Here is a 16,759-nt window from a genome sequence, read left to right as displayed (position 1 = left end):
CTCTGCCCCTTCCCTGGTTGTGCTCTCTCTCTCTTTCTCGCTCTGCCCTTCCTCCTGCTTGTTCTCTCTCTCTCTCTCTCTCTCTGAAATAAAAAATAAAAATCTTTAAGAAGACATTTAGGTCTTCCATGAACCAAATGCTACAAAATACAATTAAAGAAAACATACTGAGTACAATAACATAGAAACAAATATGTAAGAATAACATGACCCAGGAAATAAGAGATCTATGCAGTGAAAAATTATAATAGTTACAGTGTCATTAAAAAAAATTAAAAGTAGTGAAAAGAAACTCCAAATTCACGGATGGAGGTTCTCACTAGAACATTGATGTTGTTCTTCCTAAACTAATTTATGTAATTCCAATCTAATGCCTCCCCATAATTTGGGTGGAACTTCATTCATTGAGTGTAAAATTAACATAAAAATAAAGAGGGCCTAGAGAAGCCAGGGCTTTTCCCCCCTCTAATGCAAGATTTATTTGTTATTATTTTTTAATAGACAATAATTTCCAGGAGGCTCTCAGGTAGATTTACACAAGTTAATTGCTTTCACTGTTGGAAGCAGAATAATTAGGATATATATATTTGGTTAGAAAAAGGGAAAAAAGGTATTGAACTTAGATTCCAACTACTGATTCCAATTTGGATTACTTTTTAATTACAGTGTATTTAACATACAGTGTTATATTAATTTCAGGGGTACCATATAGTGATTCAATAATACTGTATAATTATATTATAATATTAATTATAATATTATATATTATACTCAGCACTCATCCTGATAGGTGTACTCTTGATTCTCTTTGCCTATTTCACCCAACCCCCCACAGCCATCCTGTCTGGTGACCTCCTGTTTGTTCTTTTAAGAGTCTGTTTTTTGGTTTGTCTCTTTTTTCCTTTGTTTGTTTTGCTTCTTAATTTCCATATAGGAGTGAAATCATATGGTATTTCTCTTTCTCTGACTGACTTATTTCACTTAGCATTATATCCTCTAGATCCAACCATGTTGTGGCAAATGGCAAGATTTCATTTTTTTATGGCTGGGTAATATTCCATTGTATATATAGACCACACCTTCTTTATCCATTCATCAGTCAATGGACACTTGCACTGCTTCCATAATTTAGCTATTGTAAATAGTGCTGCAATACACACAGAGATGCATGTATCTTTCCGAATTAGTGTTTTTGTATTCTTTGGGTAAATACCCAGTAGTGGAATTGCTGGAGTGGTAATTTTATCTTTAATTTTTTTGAGGAACATCCATACTATTTTCCACAGTGAGAAGCCAGGGGTTTTGATAAAAAGAGAACAGAGTTTTCTACAAGATACTAATAATTATAACAAGGCTATAATCATTAATACAAGGTAGCAGTATCTTAAGGATACAAAAATAGACCAATGGAACAGAATAGAGACTCACACATAGATGAGCTAGGGGTGTATATCGGAGGTGACCTCGTGGGGCTGTGGGGAAAGGGTTGTCTCTCCAATAAAAGGGATAATTGGGCATCCAGATAGAAGGACTAGAACTTAGCCCTACCTCATACCATTTAAAAATAAATGCCTTTTGTTGCTTGTGTTTTGGTATCATATCTATGAAACCATTGCCAAATCCAATGTCATGAAGACTTTCCCCTATGCTTTCTTCCAGGAGTTTTGCAGCCTGGGGTCTTTTAAGTCTTTAGTCCATTTTGAGTTGCTTTTTGTGTGTATGGTGTAAGATAAGAGTCTAATTTCATTCTTTTGCATGTGAGCATTCAAATTTTCCATTGCTATTTATTGAAAAGCTATCCCTTCCCCCCTGTGTACTCCTGGCAACTTGCTGAAGATCAGTTGACTGTGTATGTGAAGCACAGGCAACGCAAGCAAAAATAGGCAAGTGGGACTCCATCACACTGAAAAGCTTCCACAAAGAAAGTGAAGCAATCAGTGGAATAATAAGGAAACCTATGGAAAAGGAGAAAATATTTGCAAACCATAAATCATAAGGACGTAATTTGCAAAATAATGAGGTGCTGCTACCCCTCAATAGCAAAAAGACTAATGTAACCTAATTTAAAACTGGCCTAGGGACTCCAACCGACATTTCTCCAAAGAAGACACACAAATAGCCAACAAGAGTATGAAATGATGCTCACCCTCACTAACCATCAGGGAATCGCAAATCAAAACCATAAGCTATCACTTCACACCTATTAGAATGGCTATTACCAAGAAAACAAAAGACACAGGTGTTGGTGAGGATGTGGGGAAACTGGAACCCATGTGCACCGTTGGTGGGAATGCAAGATGGCACAGCCATTACAGAAAAGTATGGGAGGTTCCCCCAAAATAAAAACAGTACTATCGTATGATTGACGTGGCTTTTCAATTAAACTACTGATGACTGTAACATTGCTTATAATCGTGAAACACTCTCAGAAGACAACACAAGTGGATTATCCTCTTTATTTATTATGGTGTAATGATGTAGCTGTTATATGTGATATCAAAATTTCCTAGTCAGCCTAGAGTGATAACTAGATAAAGGTCACAAAGCAGGTAACAAAACTCGTTCAACTGAGTTGAATCCCATTTTATTTATTCATTCATTCATTCATTCATTCATTCATTTTAAGATATTTTATTTATTTATTCATGAGAGACACACAGAGAGAGGCAGAGACAGAAGCAAGCTCCCTGAGGGAAGCTGGATGTGAGACTTGATCCCCCACCTCAGGATCACACCCTGAGCCTCCGAAGACAGACGCTTAACCACTGAGCCACCCAGGCGTCCCAAATCCCATTTTTATAAAAACACCATAAACACGAGGAGACAGGGAGAGTCTGAGAAAAGGCTGAAGAGAGGCCCCAAATTTTAACAGGTTGGAGGGAGGGACTGTGGAACGTTTATTTTTATTTATTTATTTTTTTAAATGATGTCTTATAACCAAGTAATGTCTAGAAGGAAGAAGTTCAAACTCCCAGATCTCCAGGCACAGTAAGCAGTGCCCACCACACGGGGAAGCACCAGGGTCGTTCATGAGGCAGAGAACGAAGGGAGAACACGGAAGAGCCTTTGTCATAGTTTCGGCAGGCAAGGCAAGGCAAGACAGGCTTTGGATAGGCTGGTTTGAATGATTTTGGTGGCATCTGGAGGATAGGGGCCATCCCGAGTTGTCTGGTACCTGGCCTGGGACAAGTTGACAGGTGGATGGTGGTCCAGAGTTTGAGTGTGGAAGCCCACAGAGGAGGTGGTTCAGAGTCTGGGCTCTGGGTTGGTTGGTTTGCATATGAAAGGTGAGCTCACCGCTGAGTTGTTGGCTATCTCTAGGGATTAGCTACCCTGGGAGGGGCAGTGTCTCCAGGATCAGCAAGACCCCAGAAGTCAAAATATCAGAAAATATAGAAAAATAAAGGTTTGACTAGTTCAGAAGCACCAGTAGGAATGAGGTTGGAGCGGAGGGTGGCGAGGCGGAGTGGGGTGAGGGTAGCGGGGAGACATAGTGAGATGGTAGCTTCTTCTCGGTGCCCACCATGTAGTCAAGGACACTGGCTGAGAAGAGCATGAGATTCAGAGCAAGGACTAGGGTTCAAGTTCAGACTCTGTCTCTCACTTGCCGGGTGACCCTGGGCAAGTTCCCTGACCTCAGTCTATTATTATGGCAACAGCAATAAAACCCATCTCACAGGGATGCTGCAGACTTAAAAGGAGGAAATTGGGACACAGACAAGATCAAGACTTTGTCAGCCACTCGAGGTGACCGGCAACTCAGGCAACAAGAGCACGCTTGTGACTTCTTCTGTGAGCACTTCTGCCCGGGATGGGGGTGGGGATTAATATTTCAGAGCCTTGTAAATGAAAAGCTGTTTCTTGGTACCAAGGATGAGACAGAGTGACAACATCTATGGGTCTAGCATATTCTTTAATCCAGTGATTCACCTTCTGGGGCAGAGCTGTGGAATGTATGGAAATAGAATGTGTATCACATGTGTAATTTTACATTTCTAGGAGCCGCATGAAAAAGTGAAAAGAAACAGAGAAGTCCGTTTTGATATGACTCAGTATCTCAATGAATTTTGTCATTTCAACATGCAATCAATATAAAAAATTACCAGTTATCAAGAATGTGACATTCTTGGGGAACCTGGGTGGCTCAGTTGGTGAAGCCTCTGCCTTCAGCTCAGGTCATGATCCCAGGGTCCTGGGATTTAGCCCCTCATCAGACTTACTGATCAGCGAGAAGTCTGCTTCTCTCACTCCCTCTGCCACTGCCCCCTGCTTGTGTTTGCTCTCTCTCTCAAATAAATGAATAATCTTTTTTTTTTTTTAAGTGACATTCTTCCTCTTTCTGGTGTGTGTGGTAAGTCTCTGAAACTTCATTTGTGTTTTACATCCCACCAGGCACATTTCAATTTGGACCAGCTGCATTTCCAATGCTCAGGAAACCACGTGTGACTCGAGGCTACGGCATCAGATGGGGCAGTTCTGAAAGTTTTCATATATATATAACCAGAAATGTAGACAGAGGAGGAATCAAAGATGCTGGTCTTAGGATTATTTGTAATTGAAATTTAGGAGGATCCAAAACGAGTCAATATTAAAAGTCAGTCCACACAAATGTCAATCCAGGAGGCAGGGATTTTTGTCTGTTTCCTTGGCTGCTGTGTTCCCAGCGCCCAGAACAATGCCTGGAACACAGTAGGTACTCAGTATATATTTCTAGTTGAATCTATTCGTGTACACACACGTAACACGTGGATATACCTCTTGGCTATGTGACTTGCAGGTAATAAACTCCCATCACATGGTATTTGCTATTCTTTTTATTGTTGTTGACGATTGTTGGGACTATAACCCTCCCATTAGGAACACAGAAGAAGGTTAAGGCTCTCTGATTGTGTCTCCGTGATTATTGTCAGAGAACAGGCTGGAGCAGGGTAGGGCTACAGGGAAACGTTATCTCTGAGAGGAGAAAGAGCATAGACTAGGGGAAGAGGGGGCAGGGGACCTGCATTCTGGCCTGAGGTCTGGCATCAGCTAGCCCTTGGGGTCAGAGCAGTCTTCTGCCCCTTGGATCAAGGGAACCCTCCCGAACACCAAACGAAGGGGCTGGCCTGGATGATTCCAGAGCTCTTTCCCCTAAAGGGCACAGGCATTCAGAGGATGGTACACATCCAGTTTTCTTCCTGCTGGGGAATGGACTGTGTCATGCCTGTGTTGGGGCTCCCAGAGGATACAGGGCGCCATCCATAATCATGGTATGAATATGTCCTGTGTTCACACGTTATCCAATTGTCCTCATAGTCTTCTTCGAGCTGAAAAGGTAAAGCACATGATCACATCAGAGAATCGATCCTTCCACCTTGGCACTGGGTCTCAGTGAGCATATATAGCAGATACCGTGTGGCATGCTACCTGGATCCCCCTTGAGGAAGGACGAATAAGTCTCAGCTGCTGGGGAGATGGTCAGCAGGTAGATGTCAGAGGTCAGCCCCTCCCTTTAGAGGCAGCTCGACTACAGAAAGCCTCACGTTCAAGACTATACCTTTTTCTGAGTTGCCCACATTTGGTGACTGATCCATGTGGCGAGTCTAAAGGCCTGACCACACCAGATTGCAGCAGGGCAACTCTGAAGGCCATTGGAGCTCCAGAGGGGTGGGCTAAGACTGTCACTGCTGCACCCCACTGCCCCAAGTGTGGCACAGGAAAAGCTGAGCGTTGTCATTAGAGTCCATCGACTTTGGATCCCAGCTCTACCACTACCTAGCTAAGTGTCATTGAGCAGGTGACTTCATCTCTCTGAGCCTCCTTTGCTCCTCTGTAAGATGGGAGTAGCTAACACACTTCAAAGGGTATGGTGATGATTTAATAAGATAATGTAGCATTTAGGACAGAACCTGAGTCCAAAGCAAATATTCAATACATGGTGGCTGTTATTGTTCATTATTATTATTCATAAAGGAATGAGCCCACCAGGCTGTGGAAACAACTGCCTCTGGCCAGGGTAATGTAAACTAAAGAATGAACTCCGGAGAAGGGGTATGCAAATCCTAGGAACTCTCTGAATGTGTCCCAGATGACTGAAATTATGAAACATATCCTGAAACTCAATGAATATGTAACTTCTGGCAAGGAGCAATTTTTTTTGGATAGAATGTTTCTTTGGAAAAACAGAGGTCACTTGACCTCTCTAAGCCTGTTTCCTCACCTGTGACACGGGGAGGGGAGAACGGGCCTGTCTCAAAGGACATGATGTGAGGATGGAGACAAGACAAAACATGCAAAATGCTCCACACAGGACTTAGAACATAATAGGAGGTCAGCACACCTTAGATAATGACCACAATTTTTGCTGTTATGTTAGAATGCATTAGTCTCACATGCCCCATGCTGTGTAGAGGGGTTAGGGGATTACATCAAGGAGGAAGCAGCTTTTACCAGCACGTCCCAGGAGCCCACTGGAGACCCATCCCATTTCTTAAAGCATGGGTAACTCAGCCAGACTCTGGCCTCCTGTGCCAGCCGCTGCCAGCCATATGTGTCTCTACCAGCCACGTTTCCCGTCGGGTCAGCAGGGTCCAGAATCACAGGCCTGGAGAGTAACAGTCAGAAAGGGACAGGTGAGGAACTAGGGCTGTGTTGGGGAATCCACATGCTCCCAGCAGTGCCAAACAGGAGCCTGGCACAGGCTGGGACTTAGGACAGGAACAGGGTGCTGTTCCCTGGGGCGTGTCCTGAGTGCCCTGCCCCGTGGTGGGTGGTGGGTGGTGGGCACGAGGAGAAAAAGCCTTGCACTTGGGTCTGACAGAGCTGTGTTCAAATTTTACCTCTGCCCTTTATTAGTGGTTTGACCTTGGGCAGGTTACTTGACCTCACTAAGTCTGTTTCCTCACCTGTGATATGGGTAGAGTAAACAGGTCTGTCTCAAAGGACATGATGTAAGGATGGAGACAAGACAAAACATGCGAAATGCTTTACACAGAACTTGGAACATAATGAGAGGTCAGTACACGTCGGCTATAATGACCATAATTTTTGCTATTGTATTAGAATGCATTAGTCTTACAGCAAACTCTTAATTCCTGGGAGCAATTATGATTATTGCTCTAGCTGTTGTCATTTTAGTTCAAATTTTGGCTATTTCACTCATTTTCTGTTACTGTTAAGACAAGCTCCTTATCCCTCAGAACCTCAGTTTACCCATCTGTACGGTGGCTATGGCATGCCTACCTCACAGGGTTTGAGGTTATTGTTTAAATCAGATGGGAGTAGTAAAATGCTCAACACAATGGCTAACCATAGAAGGTGACCAGCAAATGAAGGGTCTTCCCACTTCCCTCATTTCCAAGGTACCATAGCTATATCCAGGGGCTCATTTACGTGGCGAGTTAACTCATGCGGAGATAGAGTACCTGGGTTTTGCAAGCTGCCTCATCAGGTATTGTTTGATAATCGGGGTTTCAAAGTTGTAATACTTTGTCCAGTGGATGCAAAGCTGCTGGTAGTTCAGGACTAATTTCAAGACGGTCTGAAATCCCTGAGCTGTGATGAATTCTGTTTGGTGGTTTCCACGCTCCCAGGCATAGACTGTCAGGAGCTCCAGGGCATACTGTGGTGGCAGGGGCTTCCCAAGCTTCTGCTTACACTGAGAGTAGGAAAAATAATCAGAAACATGCAATTGTCCAGCTAGGGTGTAAAGCACATTTCCTAAAGGCCAAATCCAGCCTGCCATCTGCTTTTGTAAATAAAATTTCCCTGGAGCAAAGCTACATCCATTCATTCACATGTAGTCTATGGCTGCTTTCATGCTACGGAGTTGTGTAGTTGTGACAGAGATCATGTGGCCCACAAGGTCTAAAGTATTTCCTATCTAGGACATTATGGAAACATTTTACTGACTCCTGGTTAAGAGCTTGGGCTCTAGATTCTGAGTGATGTGGGTTTGAGTCCTAACTCCACCAGTGTCCATTCTGGGAAGACAACTTAGACTCTTAGAGCCTCATTTTTACTTACCTGCCAGGTGAGTGGTCATAATAGCACCAAGCTCATAAGGATACTGTGAAAATTAATCAAGAGGAAGAACTCATAGTGTTCCTAAGAGCCAAACGAAATTCCCTTTGGAGTAAGATATAAAACCCAAAGCTTCAAATGATTTCACAAATAGTTTTCAAATACCATGACCAGGACATAAATAACTAGGCACACAAGGAAACAAGATACCAAGAGTAATAGCCAGCAGAAAAAGTGAAAATAGTAATATCCACAAAAGTTTAAATATTGAAGGATCAGTAAGAGACTTCAAAATAACTGGAAACATTATGTTTACAGAAATAAAAGAAGAGCTTGACCTAGAGGAAATTAGAAGCCATGCAAAGTAATTTAGCATATTTGAAAAATAATAAAATAGAAATTGTAGAACAAAAAATTACAATAACTATAATTAATAACTGCAAATTAAACGCTGTTAAGGGAAAGCTAGTGAATTGGAAACTGTTAGAATAAACTATTCATAATAAAGCACAGAGAGACAGAAAGATGGAAAATATGGAAGAGAATGTAAAGATAATGGAAGATAGACTGAGGTCTAACATGCATTTAATTGGAGTTTCAGGAGGCAAGGAAAAGAGAGAGACAATGTTTTAGGAAAATGGCTGAGAGTTTCCCAAACTGATGAGAGATATCCATTCACAGATTCAGGAAGGACCCAGTGAACTTCAAGTAGGACAAGTTAAAAAAAGGAATCATCATTAAGAACCTCAGATTGAGGGGCACCTGGGTGGCTCAGTTGGTTGAGCATCAGCCTTCAGTTTGGGTCGTGGTCCCAGGGTCCTGGGATTGAACCCTGAGTTGGACTCCCTGCTCTATGGGGAGCCTGCTTCTCCCTCTCTGCCATTCCTCTCACTTGTGCTCTCTGGCTCTCTCTCTCCCTCTCTGTGTCAAATAAATAAAATCTTTTAAAAAAGACACCTCAGACTGAAATGAAACAAAATCAAAGAGAAAAATATAAATGCAGCCAGAGGAATAAGATTACCTACAAAGGAGCCACAGTTAGCCTGACAAATGACTTTCCACTAGTGACCCCAGAAGATGGAGTGATATATTCCATGTGCTGAAATGGCCGCCAATCGGGCAAAAATGCCTATTAACAATGAAGGTAAAATCAAGACATTTTCAGGCAAACAAAAACTAAGAGTTCATTATCAGAAGACTCTCACCAAAATAAATCTTCTGGGACATACTTCTCAAAGAAGGAATGTGATCTCAGGAGGAAGATTAGAGACGTAGGAAGGAGTGAATGGTGAAGAATATGGCAAATATGCAGATAGATAAAATGATTTCATTTTATCCCACTGGTATGGGAAATAATAGTAATGTTTTGTACACTTGAAAATATAGGGACTTGAAAGACACAGCAAAGTGGCATGTAAGTTGGACGTAGTGTTTGTTGGTGATGGTGAGTGGAGTTAAAGTATGGTGAGATTCCTGTATTGTTTTATGGGAAAGAAGAGAGAGGGAGAGGGGAAGGGGAGGAGGGGCGGGGGGGGGGGAAGTTAGGAGGGCCAGAGACAATTCCTTGTCATGCTGGACTATCTTCCTCATTGTAAAACAACTAGTATTCCTGGCTTCTTTCCACTAATTGTCAGTAGCATCCTTGCCCTTGATCACCATGGTTACCAAAAATGTCCTCATGAATTTTCAATGTCCTTGGGAACAGTGTTCATTTGTCAAGGACCACTTTTTGTAAGTTCTAAAATGCTCAGGCTCCATGATCAAATTTCCTCAAACAGCAAACTAAGATGTCTAGCAAACAACGGATTGTCTTGCTTTGCCTTAAAGATTATTTTTAAAGCAGGAAGATTATTCTTAATTACTTTTTTCCATTCGTTAAGTCATCCAAAAACATACATGTATATTATAAAATGGATATTATATGTTAGGCAAACTCTTAAGTCAGAAAACCCAAAGTCAAGTTTTTGTTCTGCTGCTTATTAGCTGAAAGAGCCATCTCACTCTTACTCTCTTTCTGTAATATAGGTTTGATGATACCTCCCTTACTCAGCTCACAGAATCACCATAAATATTAAATAAGATATAGGATATTAGGAAGTAAGCAGAAATGCATATCAAGAACTGCAAAAGGTGAAATATTATGAGCCTGGCACAAGCTAAGCACATAACACATGTCTACTTTATTACATGTGCTCCAGGAGTAGTTCAAAGAAAGCACATTTATTAGGACCAGCTATGCTGGGCACCACATTTTGTGGTTTACTCCTGCTATGCCATGTTACTCTTTGCAAATGAGAAAACAGGGAGCAGAGGGAGGTTTGAGGTCAGACAGCCAGGAAGTGCACAGAAGTGTATGTGTGCACACTTTATGCGCATTTATGTGTGGCATTCATTAATTTACTCAGCGATTACTTATTGAGCATCTATTATGCGCCAGGCATTGTTCTAGGTTCTGGAGATACAGCAGTGAATAAAACATACAAGTCCCTTCCTTCATGCACATTTTTAGGGAGGAGATAGACAATCCCACAGGCTTGAGTAGAGCTTCCCTCTTGGAGGAACTTCAAGGAAGGCAGCATGGACTGAAGGGCTGAGAGAGGGTTTTCAGAGATGTCAAGGGCAGACCCTGGGAAACTCGTATGATGACTGGGTCCAGGGTGAGAGTGACGGAGGTGGTGACAATTGGATATATTTTAGATACGGGATCAACATCACTTGTCAAGTGGTTGAATAGAGCTGTGTGTGCAAAACAGGCCAGAGTAACTGGAAGCATGGAGTTGTCATTTCCGGAGATGAGAGGGACCAGGAGGAATGAGACACCTTGGGTCCACTGGCACCTGTCCCAGGCCCTTGGCCTCCCCTTCTTTTCCTCCTGCTCCTGCCCCTCCCGCTGCTCCTCCTTCTCTACTCCACACACAACCCTTCCCCTCCCTTTCCTCTCCCCCTCCCCATCTCCTCCTTCTCCCCTTTGCATACCTTGCTCTTGGACTTCCCGCCCTCCCACCCTCTATTCTCTACACTCCCTCCTCTCCCTCCTCCTTCTCTGCTCCCCAGGCGGGAAGAACGTACCTTTTGGTACCAGTGCTTGACGAGGCGAATGAGACTCTTCACCTTGGTTGGACGCTGCCTCAGGAAGTCTCGCTGCAGCTCCGTGAAGCAGGTGGAGAACTCGCCTTCTGTCCCCCGGTTCTCACACTCTTGGATTAGCTTGATGTAGACTTCAGGGTTGGGTCTGTGGTTATTGGTCCACTGACCTGTTAGGGACAAATCCGTAACTTTAAGATGTCGCCCTTCTCTGAGGTTCCTCCAGTGGTGCTGGGGAGACAAGCTTGCTGGCCGTGGGAGCTCAGCAGAAGGGGCCACAGGCCCAGAGCCAGGTGCCCCGAAGTCCATTGCAGCCTTTCCTTCTCCTAGCTTTCCTGCTGTCACCCCGTCCAGGTTGCCATCACTGCTCTCTCCCACCAGGCCTAGATAGCAGCCTCCTCAACGGTTGCCCCACAGCCCATTCTCGACCCAGCACCCAGAGAGGCCTTTCAAAACCTGATCACCCTGCTTCTGGCTTCCCACAACATCTGAAATAAAATCCAGAGTTCCCACAGTGGCCTGTGAAATTTGATGTGATCTGTCTCCTGCCGCCTCTCCCATCTCGCCTCCTACCTTGCTCCCTGGCCTTTTTTCTCTTCTTAAATATGTCAAGTTCATACCTGTCTCAGGGTCTTAGCACTTGCTATTTCCTCTTCCTGGAATACCCAGATCTTCCCATGGCTGGCTCCTTCTCTTCCTTTGGGCCTCTGCTCAGATGTCACCTGCTCAGGGGGCCCTGTCTCATCACTCTGTCTGAAGAAGCCCTCCATCCTCCATCACTCCCCATTGTATCACCCTGTTAGATTTTTGTCACATCAGGTAGCAATCCATTTATCTTGTTTCTGTACTCATTGTCAGGCTCCGGGGCAGAGGTGCCTTGCTTGGGTCATTCATGGCCATAGAGGAGTGCCTGGTACACAGTAGATGGCTCAGTGGATCACCTGTGCTTATTATTGTTGATTGAATGTCTCCATCCTCTGGTTTCACCTCTCTTCCTGTTTTTTTTTTTTTTTAAGATTTTATTTATTTATTCATGAAAGACAGAGAGAGAGAGAGGCAGAGACACAGGCAGAGGGAGAAGCAGGCTCCATGCACCGGGAGCCCGATGTGGGATTCGATCCCGGGTCTCCAGGATCACGCCCTGGGCCAAAAGCAGGCGCCAAACCACTGCGCCACCCAGGGATCCCTTCACCTCTCTTCCTATCTATTTTCCCTACTATGCTTGGGCCATCTTCCTAAAACATAAATATGACCATGCTACTTCCTTGCTTAAAACCTTTCCACAGCCCTCCATTGTGTTCAGGAGAAGTCCATGACCAAGGTTACAGACTTCTGCAGAATCAGCTCTCCTGGCTCACTTTCTGCTTACTCCCTCTTCATCCCCCCTACCCTCTTCCTCTGGCTCCACCTTCATCCCCTCATCATCAGCCTCTTGCAGGTCCAGCACATCCTGATCTTTTCTTATCTCTGGCCTCTGCTTGTGCTGTTCCCTCTGCCTGGCATGTCCTTCCACCCCTTCTCTCTCCCCGTCTTATTTTTTTGTAGCCAATGAAAGTAATGCCAGCACCCAACACTGGACATGGCAACAAGAAAGGATTCCCAAACTTTCTCATTTCTTGGTGCTTTGGATTTTCGGTATTATCTTACAGGTCCCCTAGGCAATCCCCCCCAACCCCCCCCCCCCAACAAAACCTCAAAACAACATCAACAACAAACAACACCAAAAAACCAGTTCGGTATATGTAGTTCAGTTTGTACAACTGAACAGCAGTAGTTTGTGTGGTGTCCAACAGATGTCATGGTGTTTCCCTCAAAAATTTAATATCTAAACTATTTCATGTGCCCCTGTGAGTTATTTCACTGTGGCATCCTGGGGTGCCCCGGTGCATAGTTGGGGAACTCACATTTTTGAACACCTACTATGTGCCAGGCCCTGTACAAGAGCTTCATGTAGATGATCATTTAATACTTTGGAGAATGATCCAGGCATGGTTTAACCAGTTTTCCTAATGTGGACATCAAGCCTCTGAGAGGTGATGCTTCTCATCCAAATGTTTCTTCAGATTATCTATAGATTCCAACCCTCAGCATAAATTTAGTGAGGTCTCCTCATGTTTGGGGTGAAAGATGCAATTCACATATTGACTCTATGTCAGATCTCCACTGCTTCATTTTTGGAAAGATGAAATCCCCACCCTTTGCCACAGTAGAACCAGCAAACCCAACAGGTGTTGCATAAGAAATGTCTTGCCTCCAAATCGTGCCAATTTGCTGTTTCATGATGCTCCTGTGGCCAGTTGTGACCTCATTCATTCTAAGATCTCCTCCCCACTTTGAAGGCATGCTTCATCTTAGTTAAGACTCTCCAACTACGGGAAATTCATGCTCAGAAACATGAAAAAAGAAAGAAACCCCAACACAGGACAAGGCCTGAAAGCCCTTGTGTCTGTGAATGCTCACCCAGGACGTCAAAGGCAGGCAGCACATCAAACTCCACCCCCTCACCAAGCTGGGGGGACTTGAGGACAAAGCTGAGGGCGCGGGGCTTCTCCCACTGCAGACTCTGGACCTCAAAGTACACTTCAAAGGTTTCTTCTCTTTGACAGGCTTCCAGCTGCCTCTTAATTTCCCAAATGAACTGTCCTCGTTTCTCGAGCTGCTCCTGAAAACTCTTGAGATTGTTAAGAAAGACCACAAGGTCGGCATCTGATCGGCCTCTGAGGGTCGTGCCTTTGCCTGAAGAGCCACCCTAAAACAGATGAGCAAAATGAGAACTGACAGTCATTGAGAAGAGCCTCCCTAAATAAAATGATGAGGATGATCACTAACATTCTTGAACCTTACTTGGCCTCTGTGCTGAGGGCATCACCGGTCTAACTTCCGTAATGCTCATAGGATCCTATGACCCCCATACTCTTGTTATCAGCTCCCACTTTACAGATGTTATCAGCCCTAAGTGCTCAGAGAGGTGATACAGCCGCCCTGCCACACAGTGGGAACTGCAGTTTGAACCCTGGCTGACTGGTTCTAGGCTCTGCGCTCTTTACTCTTATATATGATTATACACCATAGACTGGCCCATGCTGGGCGGTTTACATGCTGGTCATATAATCTGTACATCTCTATCAGGCACTGGGAATTATTGGGGAGGAAAAAGAAGCACAGAGAGGTGAAATGACTTGGTCAAAGTTTCACAGCCAGCTGGTGCTATTTGCTTTCCAAAGTAATACCATTAACCAGCCCATGATACCTTAGAAATGGTGAGTCCCCATTGTGGATGGGGGAAAAAGGGATCCCTCATGCACTGTTGATGGGAATGGAAATTGGTGCAGCCACTGTGAAAGACAGTATGGAGCATCCTCAAAAAATTAAAAATAGAGCTACTGTATGATCCAGTCATTCCACTATTGGGTATTTACCCAAAGAAAATGAAAACACTAATTTGAAAAGATACAGGCAATCCTGTGTTTATTACAGTATTATTTGCAATAGCCAAGATATGGAAGCAGCCCAAGTGTCCATCCACAGATGAATGGATAAAGATGTGCTGTGCACACACACACACACACACACACACACACACACCCTATGATATTATTCAGCCATAAGAAAAATGAAATCTTGCCATTTGCAACAACATGGATGGATCCAGAAGATATAAAGCTAAGTGAAATAAGTCAGACAGAGACAAATACCATATTATTTCACTCATACATGGAATCTAAAAAATAAAAAAAAACCCAAAACAACAGACTCAAATAGAGAGAAAAAACAACGGTTGCTAGAGGGGATTTGGGTACAGGGATGAGTTACATAAAAAAAGGGATTAAGAAGTTCAAATTTCCAGTTTTAAAATAAGTCACAGGGATGAAAAGTATAGCACAGGGAATATAGTCAATAATACTGTAATAACGCTGTGTGGGGACAGGTGATGATAATATTTATCATGAAGAGCACTGAGTAATGTGCAGAATTGTCGAATCGATACATTGTATACCTGAAACTAATATCACACTAAGAAAAAGGAATGCTAGTTTATCAAGGGAGTTGAAAAGCCCAGTAGCGGGCAGCCCGGGTGGCTCAGCGGTTTAGCGCCACCTTTGGCCCAGGGCATGATCCTGGAGACCTGGGATCGAGTCCCATGTCAGACTCCCTGCATGGAGCCTGCTTCTCTCTCTGTCTCATAAATAAACAAATAAAATCTTAAAAGAAAGAAAAGCCCAGCAGCATGGAGACAGCTGGCACCAGACGCCCTTTCAGCAATGTCTGGCTCTGTTTTTGTGGTGTATATATTTTATGGGAGGTGGCACAGACAGCTTTCCAGCTACACAAAATCATTGGAATGATGTTTAGCTGTTGTTGGCTGGAGAGTGGCTCTGGAAGCCTTTATGTCAGAAAAACACAAAAACATGCCCCCAGAACATAAAGTCTTAATGGCTCATAATTCTGCAGAAGCTGTTTGAGTCCCCAGCCTGGCCATTCATTGGCAAATTGTTTACTACGAGAGCCGGCCTCTGTTTTTCTACCTCTGAAATGGACGTGGCCGAGGATGGTGGCTCATAAACTTCAGCCAGGGCACTGATTTAAAAGTTGCAGATCGAGAGCCTCCCCTCAAAATCTTTTCTAACAAAGCTCTGGTTATATTTTCTTGGTATGGATGTGTCAGAAACCACCAGCCCCAAAAAGCTTACTTAACCTTTTGCTCCCTCTCTCTGTCTCTGTGGGAACTCTTGCCCATCCATCCACCCCCTCCCCTGCCAGGGAGGCTTGGGCTCACCTTGACAACTTTAGACACCCGCACAGGGTGGGCTGCACCTTGGAAACATCTCTCTTTCAGGAAAGTGGAGATGATGTGAATGGCTTCTTTGACCTGCCTGCGGAACTGTGTGTCTGGCAGGAGATAGTTTTCGATGAACCTGTCCAGATCCTTGGCGGGGGTGTCTTTGAGCTCGGGCATGCTTCTCAGGACAGGGGCAGGAGAGCCGGTGGCTGCAGAACTGGCAGCTTGGAACAGCTGTCTGGTCTGTCTTCCTGTCTTGAGTCAGTTAGTTTCGTTTCCCTGGAAGGGAGGAGCTTAGCATGGCTAACATTCCTCTGAGCCTGAAACTGCCTCTGCCCTGCCAGCTCTGTCCAGAACTTACTATCTATCCTCTTGCCCTTTATGTAGCAGCCTAGGACATCAGACTTGTTTCCACTGGACTCTGAAACTGTTGCTTTTTTTTTTTTTTTTAAGATTTTATTTATTTATTTGAGAGTGAGACCTAGTGGGTACAAACTGGGCTGGGAGAGGCAGAGAGAGAGAGAGAAGGAGAAGGAGAGGGAGAGGGAGAGAGAGACTCCCTGCTGAGCAGGGAGCCCAGGGGTGGATCCCAGGACCCAGTGATCAGGACCTGATCGGATGGCAGATGCTTAACCCCCCCGAGGCACCCAGGTGCCCCTGAAACTATTGATTTTTTAACCAGTGTTAGTATCTCACCCAGAAGAAATTGTCATTAAAAACTCATTTGGGGATCCCTGGGTGGCGCAGCGGTTTGGCGCCTGCCTTTGGCCCAGGGCGCGATCCTGGAGACCCGGGATCGGATCCCACATCGGGCTCCCGGTGCATGGAGCCTGCTTCTCCCTCTGCCTGTGTCTCTGCCTCTCTCTCTCTCTCTCTCTCTGTGACTATCATGAA

The 16,759-nt window shown here is 44.3% G+C and overlaps 1 protein-coding gene across 1 annotated transcript; it reads right to left on the bottom strand.

The window, feature by feature from the left end:
• Window positions 1-4,796: 4,796 nt before the first annotated feature.
• LOC140619328 (2'-5'-oligoadenylate synthase 1-like) lies at window positions 4,797-16,152 on the bottom strand. Its single transcript, XM_072802598.1, has 6 exons — window positions 15,863-16,152; window positions 13,546-13,834; window positions 11,071-11,255; window positions 7,404-7,636; window positions 6,430-6,583; window positions 4,797-5,306 (listed from the first exon to the last, which is right to left on the bottom strand). Exons 1-6 carry the CDS (start codon window positions 16,040-16,042, stop codon window positions 5,148-5,150), a joined length of 1,200 nt encoding a protein of 399 aa, XP_072658699.1. The 5' UTR covers window positions 16,043-16,152; the 3' UTR covers window positions 4,797-5,147.
• Between the last annotated feature and the right edge of the window lie 607 nt (window positions 16,153-16,759).

Source organism: Canis lupus, chromosome 27 (assembly GCF_048164855.1).
Source record: "Canis lupus baileyi chromosome 27, mCanLup2.hap1, whole genome shotgun sequence".
NCBI lineage: Eukaryota > Metazoa > Chordata > Mammalia > Carnivora > Canidae > Canis > Canis lupus.
Note: the sequence above shows the minus strand (reverse complement) of the source record. Positions and strands in the feature narration are given on the sequence as shown.